Source organism: Typopeltis vanoorti, chromosome 9 (genome assembly GCF_054136105.1).
Source record: "Typopeltis vanoorti isolate ZY-2024b chromosome 9, IOZ_Tvanoo_1.0, whole genome shotgun sequence".
NCBI lineage: Eukaryota > Metazoa > Arthropoda > Arachnida > Uropygi > Thelyphonidae > Typopeltis > Typopeltis vanoorti.
The window spans coordinates 65,353,074-65,365,859 of record NC_143557.1 but is presented as its reverse complement, the minus strand read 5'-3'; the positions used below and the strand labels follow the sequence as shown (position 1 = coordinate 65,365,859).

The 12,786-nt window shown below is 35.0% G+C and overlaps 1 protein-coding gene across 2 annotated transcripts in view; it reads left to right on the top strand.

Annotated features, from left to right (window-relative positions):
* Positions 1 to 12,786, top strand: part of APP-BP1 (Nedd8-activating enzyme E1 regulatory subunit APP-BP1) — a 316,563-nt gene that overhangs the window by 176,701 nt on the left and 127,076 nt on the right. For both annotated transcript variants that reach the window (XM_090398384.1, XM_090398383.1), the window contains one exon: positions 5,980 to 6,068. In XM_090398384.1, the coding sequence (XP_090254510.1) occupies positions 5,980 to 6,068 (89 nt within the window). The remainder of the gene's footprint in view (positions 1 to 5,979; positions 6,069 to 12,786) is intronic.

Sequence of the window (12,786 nt, the reverse complement as noted above, 5' to 3'; positions counted from 1 at the left end):
ACAATATTGTGTGGAAAGAAGTCTGTGGGGAATCTAAAGATGTGGATGAAAGTGTAGTGAGTGAGTGGAAACCAAAACTGCTAGAATTGATTTCACCATATGAACCTAAAAACATTTACAATGCAAACAAAACAGGATTGTTTTTTTCGGACATTACCAACAAAATCACTCGCGGTTAAGGGAAAAAAGTGTACCATGGGCAAAATGTCCAAAGAAAGACTTACAGTGCTATTGTGTGGGAATATGGTGGGAGAAATGGAAAAGCCTCTCATGATTGGAAAAGCAGCAAAACCAAGATGTTTCAAGAACTAACCTGAAAATCAATAATTTTCCAGTAATTTGGAGAAACAATAAAAAAGCTTGGATGACTGCAGCTACAATGGAAGAGTGGTTAAACATGTTTAATGCAAAAATTAAGAAGGAAAATAGAAATATCATCCTTTTTCTTGACAATGCTACCTGCCACCCCCAAAGGTAACACTTTCAAATGTGAAAATCGCCTGGTTCTCCAAAAATGCAACAATTGTATTACAGCCCATGGATATGGGTGTTATTTACACATTCAAATCGCATTAGACGATTTCTGATGCAATCTTTGATTTCGAATGTAGAAGAAGCCGATAGCTCTTATGCATCAAGATATGTATTGGTTCTGGATGCTGTGAATTGGATCGGGTTGGAAGTGAAGAAAATTAAAGCAGAAACAGTAAGAAAAGTGTTTTGCTAATGCTGGGTTTGGGGAAAGTGATGTGGCAGATAATTTGGAAGAGGCGAGTGAAAACATTGCTGCAATATCCAATCTCTGCTGAGGAAAAGAACTTTCCTATGATACAGAGAACCTTGTTTGGAGTGATAACTATCTAGCCACACATTACAACTTTGAATCTGCTACAGCTCTACTAGCAGTAAGAAATACACAAAATGAAGATGTGGAGGATGAGGAGGAAGAAGAGGAAGGAGGAGAAGCAGCAGCAGCCGGAGAACAGGATATTTCAACGAAAATTCATACACATGAACAGGCCCTTCATTGCATCAGTGAAGTAATGCAGTTTGCAATTGATTCAAACTCTTCCAGCCTTCTTGAACTATTGTATACAGTTAAGGACTGCATTCCAAAAGACATGATCACAAAAAAGTGGTAACAAGTTTCTTTGTTGGATCTGTGGAAGAAATCTCAATGAGTTGTATATTGGAAACGTGTAATGTGCAGTGTAATAGAGCATTAATACTTTAATAATGTGTTATTATTATTTTAATAACATAGGTCTACAAGTATCATCTACTTACAAGAGCCAGCACCGCCGATTTTCACTCATAAACAGGTATGTACCATGTAATATGGTTTTAATGGATTTTAAATTTTTTTGCAATTTTGTGTAATGCGGAAACTTGGCTAATGTGGAAAATATATTCGGTCCCTTGCGATTATGCTTTGAACGTTTTACTGTATTAATTAAAAGAAAACTTTAATCATTCTCGTAGACACTTATTAAGTTACTTAAGGAAATTACAACATACAAAGGATATAAATTAAATTAAACTTTAATCTATAATTCCAATATTTCGGGCAACGTCACATTGCCATTTTCACATATTGATTAAAACTTTAATCAATACTTCCTATATTTTGGCAATGTTACATTGCCATCTTCACAAAAGAAGAAAGCCACTTTACTACACCGCAGCAAATATAAATATGAAAGATTGTTCGTGGAATCAGCCTCAGCTATAAAAAAACTTCCCAAACCTCAACAAATTTGGGTGCATGAGACTGCCCCAAATTTGGGAAGCTTGCATCACGAGAACATCAGCCCAACAGCCAAGACAACCTAATTTAGCTCGTTAGGGGGCACCTTCAGGACTCTACGACCAACATTAGTTACTCTCTTCGGCCTCATTTCCTCGTTGTTCATGCCTGCGTGCACTTATCATAGTTGTATGTTCTTCCTGTGAAGATGGCAATATGACATTGCCGAAATATAGGAAGTATTGATTAAAGTTTTCTTTTAATTAATATTTAGTATACATTGTAATTTCCTGAAATAATTTAATAGTCGTGCTACTAACGTATAAGCTTATCAACAAGAATTATGTATAAATCATCATCATCATCAAATCCCTGACATGTATCCTCAAGGGATGTACAGGATATGATAGTACTACACGAAAAATTAACATCATTACTAACTTCTTTTCTACAATTTTCCTCTAAATCAGTCTGTTACTTGTCAAGACTCCAACATTATCAGATCTTATATTTCTGTCCTATAAGGCACTTTGTACCGTATCAATCCATCTATATCTCGGTCTTCCTCTGGGTCGTTTTCCTGTCAACATTGCAGAGAACACTTGTTTTGCTAATCTTTCCTCGCCCATTCTGTTCAAGTGACCATACCACCTGAGATTAGCTCTGCTAATGCATTCCTGGATGCTGACAATGTCAAGTTCTTTCCTAATATCCTTGTTTTTAATATGATATTGCCATTGATGCCATCTGTTCACACCTATAATCTTTCTCAGGACTCTCATATCAGCGGTCTCTAGTCTTTGGTCAAGTGTTTTACTTCTGACCCAGCTCTCAGATCCATAAGTTAAATCTGGTTTGAACACTGTGTTGTATCCAGCTAATTTAGTGTTCCGACTAATTTCTCTCTTATTCCATATGAATTTATTCAATTGACTTCCCACCATACCAGCTTTGCTGATTCTGTTATCTATTTCTATATTTAATTTACCATCTTCACTAAAAAGCGTATTTTCATTGTCTTTGTCTTTTTATTGCTGAACTTCATACCATATCTATTACAACAGTTATTCAATTTAGTCAGAGAATCTTGCAGACTTGAAGTGAATTTATTTAGAAGTATAACATCATCCGCATAAAGCAAAGAGCTGACATTAACATCGCCAATTTTGATATCATGTTTAATACCACTTTCCTTCATAATGTGATCCATATAGATAATGAATAACAGAGGGGATAATGTACATCCTTGTCTCACACCAGATTTAACATTAAACCATCCTCCTGTACATCCATCAATTCTAACTGCCGACTTACAACTCAAATAAAGACTAAATATTGCTTGATATAATGCCCCATTGACACCATATAACTGTAGCGTATTGAATAGCTTCTCTCTTGGCACCTTGTCATATGCCTTTTCCAGATCGACAAAACTTAAATACAGATCTTTGTTATATTCCAATGCTTTTTTGACTATTGGTCGTAAAGTGAAGATCTGATCCTGACAGCCTCTATTTGGCCTGAATCCAGCTTGTTCTTCACCAAGCTTTTCTTCCACAATTCTTCTCAACCGTTTCTCAAGTATACTTGCATAGATCTTGCCAGGAACACTCAGTAGGGAAATACCTCTGTAATTCTCACATGCAGTTTTATTTCCCTTTTTATATATTGGCACTATCAAAGCTCTACTCCAATCATCGGGAATTCGTCCCTCTGTCCAGGCTTTCTGAACTATGTAATGCAGCCACTGTAAGACTTTTATACCACCATACTTCAGCATTTCTGATCATATATCATCTACTCCTGCTGCCTTTCCACATTTCAAGCCTTTGATGGCTTTTTCTACTTCAAGTATGGATATGTATTCCTTACTGTATGCCTGTCGAGTGTTTTTTACCACTGTGCTATCACTGCTTGTTTCATTTAGCAATTTCTCGAAGTAATTACTCCATACTTCAAGGATATCTTTTTCTCCTGTTTTCATTTCACCTTTATCATCTCTAACTCCTTTTACAGCACTCTTTCCTCCATTCCTAAGCTTCTTCAACAACCTCCAGAATATTTTGCCACCTTCTTGATATTTATTTTCTATGTTCTTGTCAAAGTCCTCCCATGACTTTTGTTTAGCTAGTTTTACACAGTGTTTCGCTTTCTTACATTTGTCTCTGTATTCTCTTAGAGCAAAAGCTGACTTATTTGCCAGGAACTTTTGATATGATTTCTTCATTTCCTTCACTGCCTCTTTAACTTCCTGTGTCCACCATGGAGTCCTGATTTTTCTATCCTTGCAGACAACCTCACCACATGCCTTTCTGGCAGAATCAATCAATGTTTTCTTCAAGGCTTGCCACTGAATCTCCAAAGTTTGGTTCCTGTTCTCAAACTCTGTTATTTTTTTTCAATAATCTTTGTGTATGCTAGTCTACAGTTTACATCTGAGAGCTGCTCAATGTTTATTTGCTTTAAAACTTTCTTACGTGTTATTCTTTTCAATATGAAATTCAGTTTTATCCTTGTCAAGACTAAATGGTGATCACTTCCAATTTCAAATCCTCTGTACACTCTGGTGTCCTGCACCACGAAGAAAACATCACTATCAACAATAACATAGTCAATGAGACTTTTCTTATTCCTAGCCTCTTCTCTCCATGTGAATTTGTGCACATTTTTATGTTGGAACATGGTGTTAGTAATAACCAGTTCATGTCCTGAGCAGAAATCCAACAGGTATTTGCCATTATTATTAGCTTTGCTCTTTTCTTCAAATTTTCCCAAAATATTTTTGTATGTCTGACAATCACTTCCTAATCTGCTATTCATATCCCCAACAAGGACCAACTTTTCCTTTTTCATTGTGTCAGTTGCTTTTACTAAAGCATCAAAAAATTCCTCCATTTCTACCTTAGTAGAACCTTCTGTGGGACCATAGGCACAAATAAGTCTAATTGTCCAATTTCCCATTCTGATATTTGCTCTTATCACTCTACTTGAGACTGCCTGCTATTCAAGAAGATTAGTCTCGTATTTTGTGTTGAATACTATGGCTACTGCTTCTTTTCCTTGATTGTTATTGACTGAATATAACATTTTGTATTTATTGCTCAGAAAGATCTCATCAGTTTTTGTCTTTTTTGTTTCAGTCACTCCTATTAATGCGATCTGGTACTTATCTAATTCCTCAGCTAGCTCCATTTCTTTGCCATTCAGGCTTCTTATGTTGATAGTATCGATCTTTAACTCTGGTGATGTTGAGTTAGGGTGTGTTTTCAGATTTGTTCCAGTAGCTGACTTTTCGCTGTTTGCCCTGGTTCCCTGGCGAAAACAATGGTAGCTTTGTTTAACCGGGCGACGCCCCAGCCAGCATGAAATTTTGTCATTGTATCATCATTTTTTATTTTGGTTTAACCAAATACAATTTGGTCGGCTAAATCCCAAATTGCCAGCCCATCCTCATCCGTTCATATCCAGGTAGATGCCCAACAGGGTGCACCACTAGAAGGTGAGGATTTTACATTAGGTCAGAAGCCCTGGTCAGTTCTCTGCATTTCTTTAAAGGCTATGTGGAGGTCTCTTCTCAGTTATACAGCTTTGACCCTTAATGCTGTGGATAATGTGTTTATAGGTGTTTAATTATTTTACGTTTTGAGCAGACTTCCAAAAATACATTTTTTTGCATTTAAATTTTTTAAATTAAAAAATAAAATAAAATTTCAAGTTGGTATTTATTTTTATATGCACTTTTTTTTTTTTAAAATGGAAAAGTCACCATCATCTGTGTAATTTTATAATAGCAAAATAGTAGACGGAAGTTTTTTCACTTGGCTATGGTAACAATTATATATTTGATTTAATCCTTTATCCAAGTGTAAGCAAACAAAGTTTGTACCTGAACTTCAGGTGCAAACTTTGTATGCTTACACTTGGATAAAGGATTAAACCAAATATATAATTGGTAGCAACATAGTAGTTTAGATAATTTTATCAAGAAAAGAAAAAAAACGGAATCAGATTTCAAACTCAGGAGGTACTAAGTTCTGATTGTGGTATTTGATATAAATTATGATATTATGTATATGCTTGAATGAAAAAGAAACGTATGTTTGTGTTTTAAACTTTGCTAGGTACAAAAATTAATTTTTTTAAAAATTATGCAGTTTCTAAAGTTTGTTTTTTCCTGAAACTCAAGCTTATAAAGATTCATATGATTTTTGTTAATGTTTTTATCTTTTAAGGTATTAGAAAAAATGAACATGGAGAAGAAGAAGAAGAAAACTTTGAAGAAGCTATTAAAGCAGTTAATACAGCAGTTACCTATACAAAGGTTAGAAATAATTAATCTGAATAGTATTGAAATTATAGTTTTTTCATACTTTAAATATGAAAAGCTTGGGTGTTTGCAATTATTCATATTAACTATTTAATGGTAGTATTAAATTAACTATTTAACTTCCCCATGAGGCTTGCGACTTGCAGAAACAGACCATAGTTAACCTGGGTCCCAGAGTTAAGTATGATCTATTTCAAAGCTTTAGGTCATACTTTTTCCTTACTCTTTCACTTCTTGCTTCTAACATTCTTCCTAATGAGGTTTTTTTACTTAAAGCTTTCTATCTGTCTCTTTTCTTTTCTTTCTTATCCCAGGAGGCAGTCCTTCATTCTCCCTGAAGCTATTAGAGTATTTGAGGCTAGGGGTATTTTCTCCTGTTTCAACTAACCGCTAACATTCCTAGTAGTGAGCAGCAGTGCTACTAGTATTAACCTCTTGTAGCATACATGCTACAATACTGCGATGTGGAAGGCAAGGGGAAACCCACCACATTATATTCCCAGGTAAAAGCAGCAATGGAAGTTAAAAATGAAGTCAAGATTGGCGATGGAGCCTTCACTGAAGGAGTCATGCCTGGAAAGAGAAGTAACCAGGCTTCTCAGGTCGACAGCCAATGAAATCTTGGTACTTATTCAAAAATGAAGACATGCCATAAGCTTGAATATTGGAACATGGAATGCAAGAACTCTACTAGAATCAGTTAAATAGAAAATGTAAAAAATGAAATGGAAAGACTTAAAATATACATTCTGGGCATTAGTGAGAAGAGATGGGAGGGACAGGGTGATTTCTGGAGTGGAGAATTTCGAATAATATATTCAAGAAAAAAGGAGGGAGAGTCAGGCATTGCAATAATGCTTAGAAAAATTTGTAAATTTGATCACTACAATAATTAACCACAGTGACAGAATCATGGCTATAAGTATTCAAAATGAACCAGTAAACCTTAATATTATAATGCTCTACATGCCAACATCACAACATAGCGATGAAGAAATAGAAGAAATCTGGAACAGCTTTAAAAACAGAGGCAATACAATAATAATGGGAGATTGGAATGCCATAGTGGGAGAAGATGGCAATGATAATGTTTCCAGAAGCTTTGGTCTTGGACGTAGGAATGAAAGAGGAAAGCAATTAATAGAATTTTGTACACAAAAACAGTTAGTTATAGCAGATACATTAGTTCAAGTTCCAAGAAGAGGAATATATACCTGGAAAGCACCTGGAGATTCAAATAGATATCAAATAAATTATATATCGGTCAAAATTGTAGAAGCTATCCAGGTGCCGACATCAGTAGTGACCATAACCTTGTCTTAATGAAAACAGAATTGAAACATAGGAAAACAAAGAGACAAACCAATAAGATAGAGCCTTGAAAATTAAAGGGTGAAGAAGTAAAGATAAGATACCAAGAGGCAACTAACCACAACATTCCAGAAAACATAAATAATCAGAGTAATATTGAAAACCAGTGGAATATGATTAAAGAGTATTACAAATGCATCAAATCAATTATTGAAAAATACAGAAAAAGACAAAAGAAAACATTGGATAACAGATGAAATACTTGGTCTTATGGATGAAGGAAGAAAATATAAAAATGCTGTTAAAGAAGAAGATGTGGCCAAATACGGTTATCTTAAAATTCAAATTACAAGAAAATGTAGACAAGCCAAAAAAGAATTCTGGAAGAACAATGTAATAACATAGATGAATTATTTAAAAAAGAAAACATAGAGAGAGCCTATAAAGGAATTAACAAATTGAACTTTCAAATTTAATAAGAATAGCAAAAACAATGCCATCAAAAACGAAAATGGAAAATTATTCATAGAATCTGAGGACATATTAATGGAATGAAGAAATATCTTGAAAATCTGTATAATGCGACGAACTACATGTCAACATTAACATAGAATATCAAAATAAAGATAATCTAGGACCCCCCCCGCCTACCCCCGATAATGCAAGAAGAATTTGATAAAGTACTATCAGAAATAAGTAAGGGAAAAAGTCCAGGTGTAGACAATATTCCTATAGAACTACTACAGAATTTAGGTGATGAGACAAAAACCTTACTCTATCAATTAATAGCCCAAATCTATGATAGAGGAGAAATACCAAAGGAGTTTATGAAATCAACTATAAAACAGGAAACTATAAACCAAAAAAGAATAATGCTAATAAATGCAGACATGTCAGCAAAATCCTGCTAAAAATGATTCAAAATCGCATTTATTCAAACATAGATTGTCTACTGGATGAAGACCAATTTGGATTCAGAAAGAATAAAGGAACAAGATAGGCATTACTCTAAGAACAATAATGGAGAGAAGATTAGACCTTAGTAAAAATACTTACATTTCCTTGATTTAGAGAAAGCATTTGATAGAGTAAATCAGCAAATATTCCTAAATTGCCTAACTAATATCGGTATAGACTTGAAGGATGGGAAAATAAGTATATAAAATCAAAATGGATAGGTTAAAATCAATGATAAGGAGAAAATAATAAATATAAGGAGTGGAGGATGCATATTTTCACCACTTTTATTTAATTTATATATTGAAAATGCCATTCAGGAAACTAAAGATAAAATTAAATAGTGGCATAAAGATAAATGGTGAGCAAGTCGTGTTTGAGATTTGCCAGTGACATACCCTTGTAACAGAAAACAGAAAAACAATACAGTACTAGCTTAAGGGTCAAAGCTGTATAACTGAGAGGAGACCTCCACATAGCCTTTAAAGGAATGCGGAGAACCGACCAGGGCTTCTGACCTAATGTCCAATCCTCACCTTCTCACATGGACTGGTTATTACTAACACCATGTTCCAACATAACAGTGTGCACAAATTCACATGGAGAGAAGAGACAAGGAATAAGAAACGTCTCATTGACTATGTTATTGTTGATAGTGATGTTTTCTCCCTGGTGCAGGACACCAGAATGTACAGAGGATTTGAAATTTGAAGTGATCACTATTTAGTCTTGAGCAGGATAAAATTGAATTTCATATATTGAAAAGAATAGCATGTAAGAAAGTTTTAAAGCGAATAAAAGTTGAGCAGCTCTCAGATGTGAACTGTAGACTAAAATACACAAAGATTATTGAAGAAAAAATGAAAGAGTTTGAGAACAGGAATCAAACCTTGGAGATTCAGTGGCAAACTCTGAAGAAAACATTGATTGATTCTGCCAGAGAGGCATGTGGTGAGGTTGTCTGTAAGGATAAAAAAATCAGAACTCCCTGGTGGACACAGGAAGTTAAAGAGGCAGTGAAGGAAAAGAAGAAAGCATATCAAAAGTTCCTGTCAAATAAGTCAGCTTGTGCTCTTAGAGAATATAGAGACAAATGCAAGAATGCTAAACACTGTGTAAAACTAGCTAAACAAAAGCCATGGGAGGACTTTGGCAAGAATATAGAAAATAAATATCAAGAAGGTGGCAAAATATTCTGGAGGTTGTTGAAGAAGCTTAAGAATGGAGGAAAGAGTGCTGTAAAAGGAATTAGAGATGATAAAGGTGACATGAAAACAGGAGAAAAAGATATCCTTGAAGTATGGAGTAATTACTTTGAAAAACTGCTAAATGAAACAAGCAGTGATGACAGCACAGTGGTAAAAAACACTCGACAGGCATGCAGTCAGGAATACATATCCATACATGAAGTAGAAAAAGCCATCAAAGGTTTGAAATGTGGAAAGGCAGCAGGAGTAGATGGTATTCGACCAGAAATGCTGAAGCATGCTGGTATAAGAGTCTTACAATGGCTGCACTGCATAGTTCAGAAAGCCTGGACAGAGGAACGAATTCCCGATGATTGGAGTAGAGCTCTCATAGTACCCATATATAAAAAGGGAAATAAAACTGCATGTGAGAATTACAGAGGTATTTCCCTACTGAGTGTTCCTGGCAAGATCTATGCAAGTATACTTGAGAAACGGTTGAGAAGAATTGTGGAAGAAAAGCTTGGTGAAGTACAAGCTGGATTCAGGCCAAATAGAGGCTGTCAGGATCAGATCTTCACTTTACGACAAATAGTCGAGAAAGCATGGGAATACAACAAAGATCTGTATTTAAGTTTTGTCGATTTGGAAAAGGCATATGACAAGGTGCCAAGAGAGAAGCTATTCAATACGCTGCAGTTATATGGTGTCAATGGGGCATTATATCAAGCAATACTTAGTCTTTATTTGAGTTGTAAGTCAGCAGTTAAAATTGAAGGATGTACAGGAAGATGGTTTGATGTTAAATCTGGTGTGAGACAAGGATGTACATTATCCCCTCTGTTATTCATTATCTATATGGATCACATTATGAAGGAAAGTGGTATTAAACATGATATCAAAATTGGAGCTGTTAATGTCAGCTCTTTGCTTTATGCGGATGATGTTATACTTCTAAATAAATCCGCTACAAGTCTGCAAGATTCTCTGACTAAATTGAATAGCTGTTCTAATAGATATGGTATGAAGGTCAGCAATAAAAAGACATAGACAATAGGCAGAATCATTGAAAATGTCAACTGTGTTGTGAATGGAGAACCTGTGGAACAAGTAAAACATTTCAGCTATTTAGGCACGATTTTTACTGAAGATGGTAAATTAAATATAGAAATAGACAACAGAATCAACAAAGCTGGTATGGTGGGAAGTCAATTGAATAAATTCATATGGAATAAGAGTGAAATTAGTCGGAACACTAAATTAGCTGTATACAAGACAGTGTTCAAACCAGTTTTAACTTATGGATCTGAGAGCTGGGTCAGAAATAAAACACTTGACCAAAGACTAGAGACCACAGATATGAGAGTCCTGAGAAAGATTATAGGCGTGAACAGATGGCATCAATGGCAATATCATATTAAAAACAAGGATATTAGGAAAGAACTTGTTACTGTCAGCATCCAGGAATGCGTTAGCAGAGCAAATCTCTGGTGGTGTGGTCACTTAAACAGAATGGGCGAGGAAAGATTAGCAAAACAAGTGTTCTCTGCCAGGTTGGCAGCAAAACGACCTAGAGGAAGACCAAGATTTAGGTGGATTGATACGGTACAAAGTGCTTTAGATGATAGAAATATAAGATCTGATAATGTTGGAGTCTTGACAAGTAACAGACTGATTTGGAGGAAAATTGTAGATAGGAAATTAATAATGATGTAATTTTTTTCATGTAGTACTATCATGTCCTGTACACTCCTTGAGGGTACATGGCAGGAATTTGATGATGATGATGATAATCTCAAAAAATATAAAATGAAAATCAAAACAGATGACTAAAATCCTTATTACATGCAAAACCCCTGTCAATATAGAGCATATAGACATCAACAGGAAACAAATAAAACAAGTGATAAGCTTTAAATACTTAGGAAGCCTAATAATGGCAGAGCAAGAGAGCTCATAAGGTCACGAATAAACAATGCAAAAGCCTGATTCTTTAATATGAAAAGTATTTTAACAGGAAACCTCAACCTACAATTGGAAAAAAAAAAATAATAAAGACAGTGATATGGAGTATTGCACTGTATGGATGTGAAACCTGGATTCTGGGCAGAGAAGATGCAAGAAGATTGGAGGCTTTTGAAAAGTGGTGCTGGTACTGCATGAACAAAATAAAATGGACAGAAAAAAAAATCAAATGAACAACTCCTGAGAGAGATAAGTGAAACATGAAGTCTAATTAGATCAATCAAATGAGAAGAGATAGGTGGTATGGACATATACTTTGGCATGATGGACTTGTGCAAAGAATAGCTGAAGTCAAAATAGAGGAGAGAAGAAGGGACAGACCAGGGAAAAGCTTTGTCGACCAAGTCAAAGAAATCACGGGCCTGAGGAGTTACCAGGAGATTAAGAAGAAAGCCAATGATAGAGTGGAATGGAGGATATTGCTGCTGAGCTAGCAATTCCAAGACTGATTCAACTGACGATGATGATTTAATGGTATTAACTCACATTACTACAATAATGGAATCATTATAATCAGCAGCCATTTTCTAGTCCACTGCTGGATGAAGACTTCCCTCTGAGTCCTCCATTCAATTTTATCTTGAGCTTTTCTATGCCACTGAATTCCAGCAATCTCTTTAATTTCATCCTAACATCATCTCTTTGGTCTTCCCATAGTTCTCTTTTCATCTCTGGGATACAAATCTGATATCAACTTTGTCCATTTTTAAGTCTTACTTCTTGCAGTATGACCTTCCCTTTGCCATTTTTTAGCAAAGGGAAGGTCATACTGTTATAATACATCTTTCAACTGTTATAATGTCTCTCACCCTAGTCTGAGCTCTGATCCAAGTATTGTGCATTCTGTCTAGAATGGTAATACCAAGTAATGATCTTTCCATTTTCCTCTGGGTCATCTTCAACTTGTTGGTCAATTTTTTAATCGAAGTTCACATTTCACTTCTGTATGTCATGACTGCAATGAAATGAATGAAATGAAATAATTACAAGAATGAAATAAAGATTATCAAGCTGCTGATATATTACTCTATTTCAAACCAGTATATTTGGATCATAAGAAATACTTCATAGAACATAATAGTTAAGTATTCTAAAAAAATACTTAAATGATGCAATATCAGAATGTGTTCCTAGTGTCTGAGGAATAAATAGGTTAGGAGTGAAATGGATGTGTAATCTAATTTAGCAAGAGATTTGTAAGAAAAAGATTATGTGGAAGGAATACCATGTGC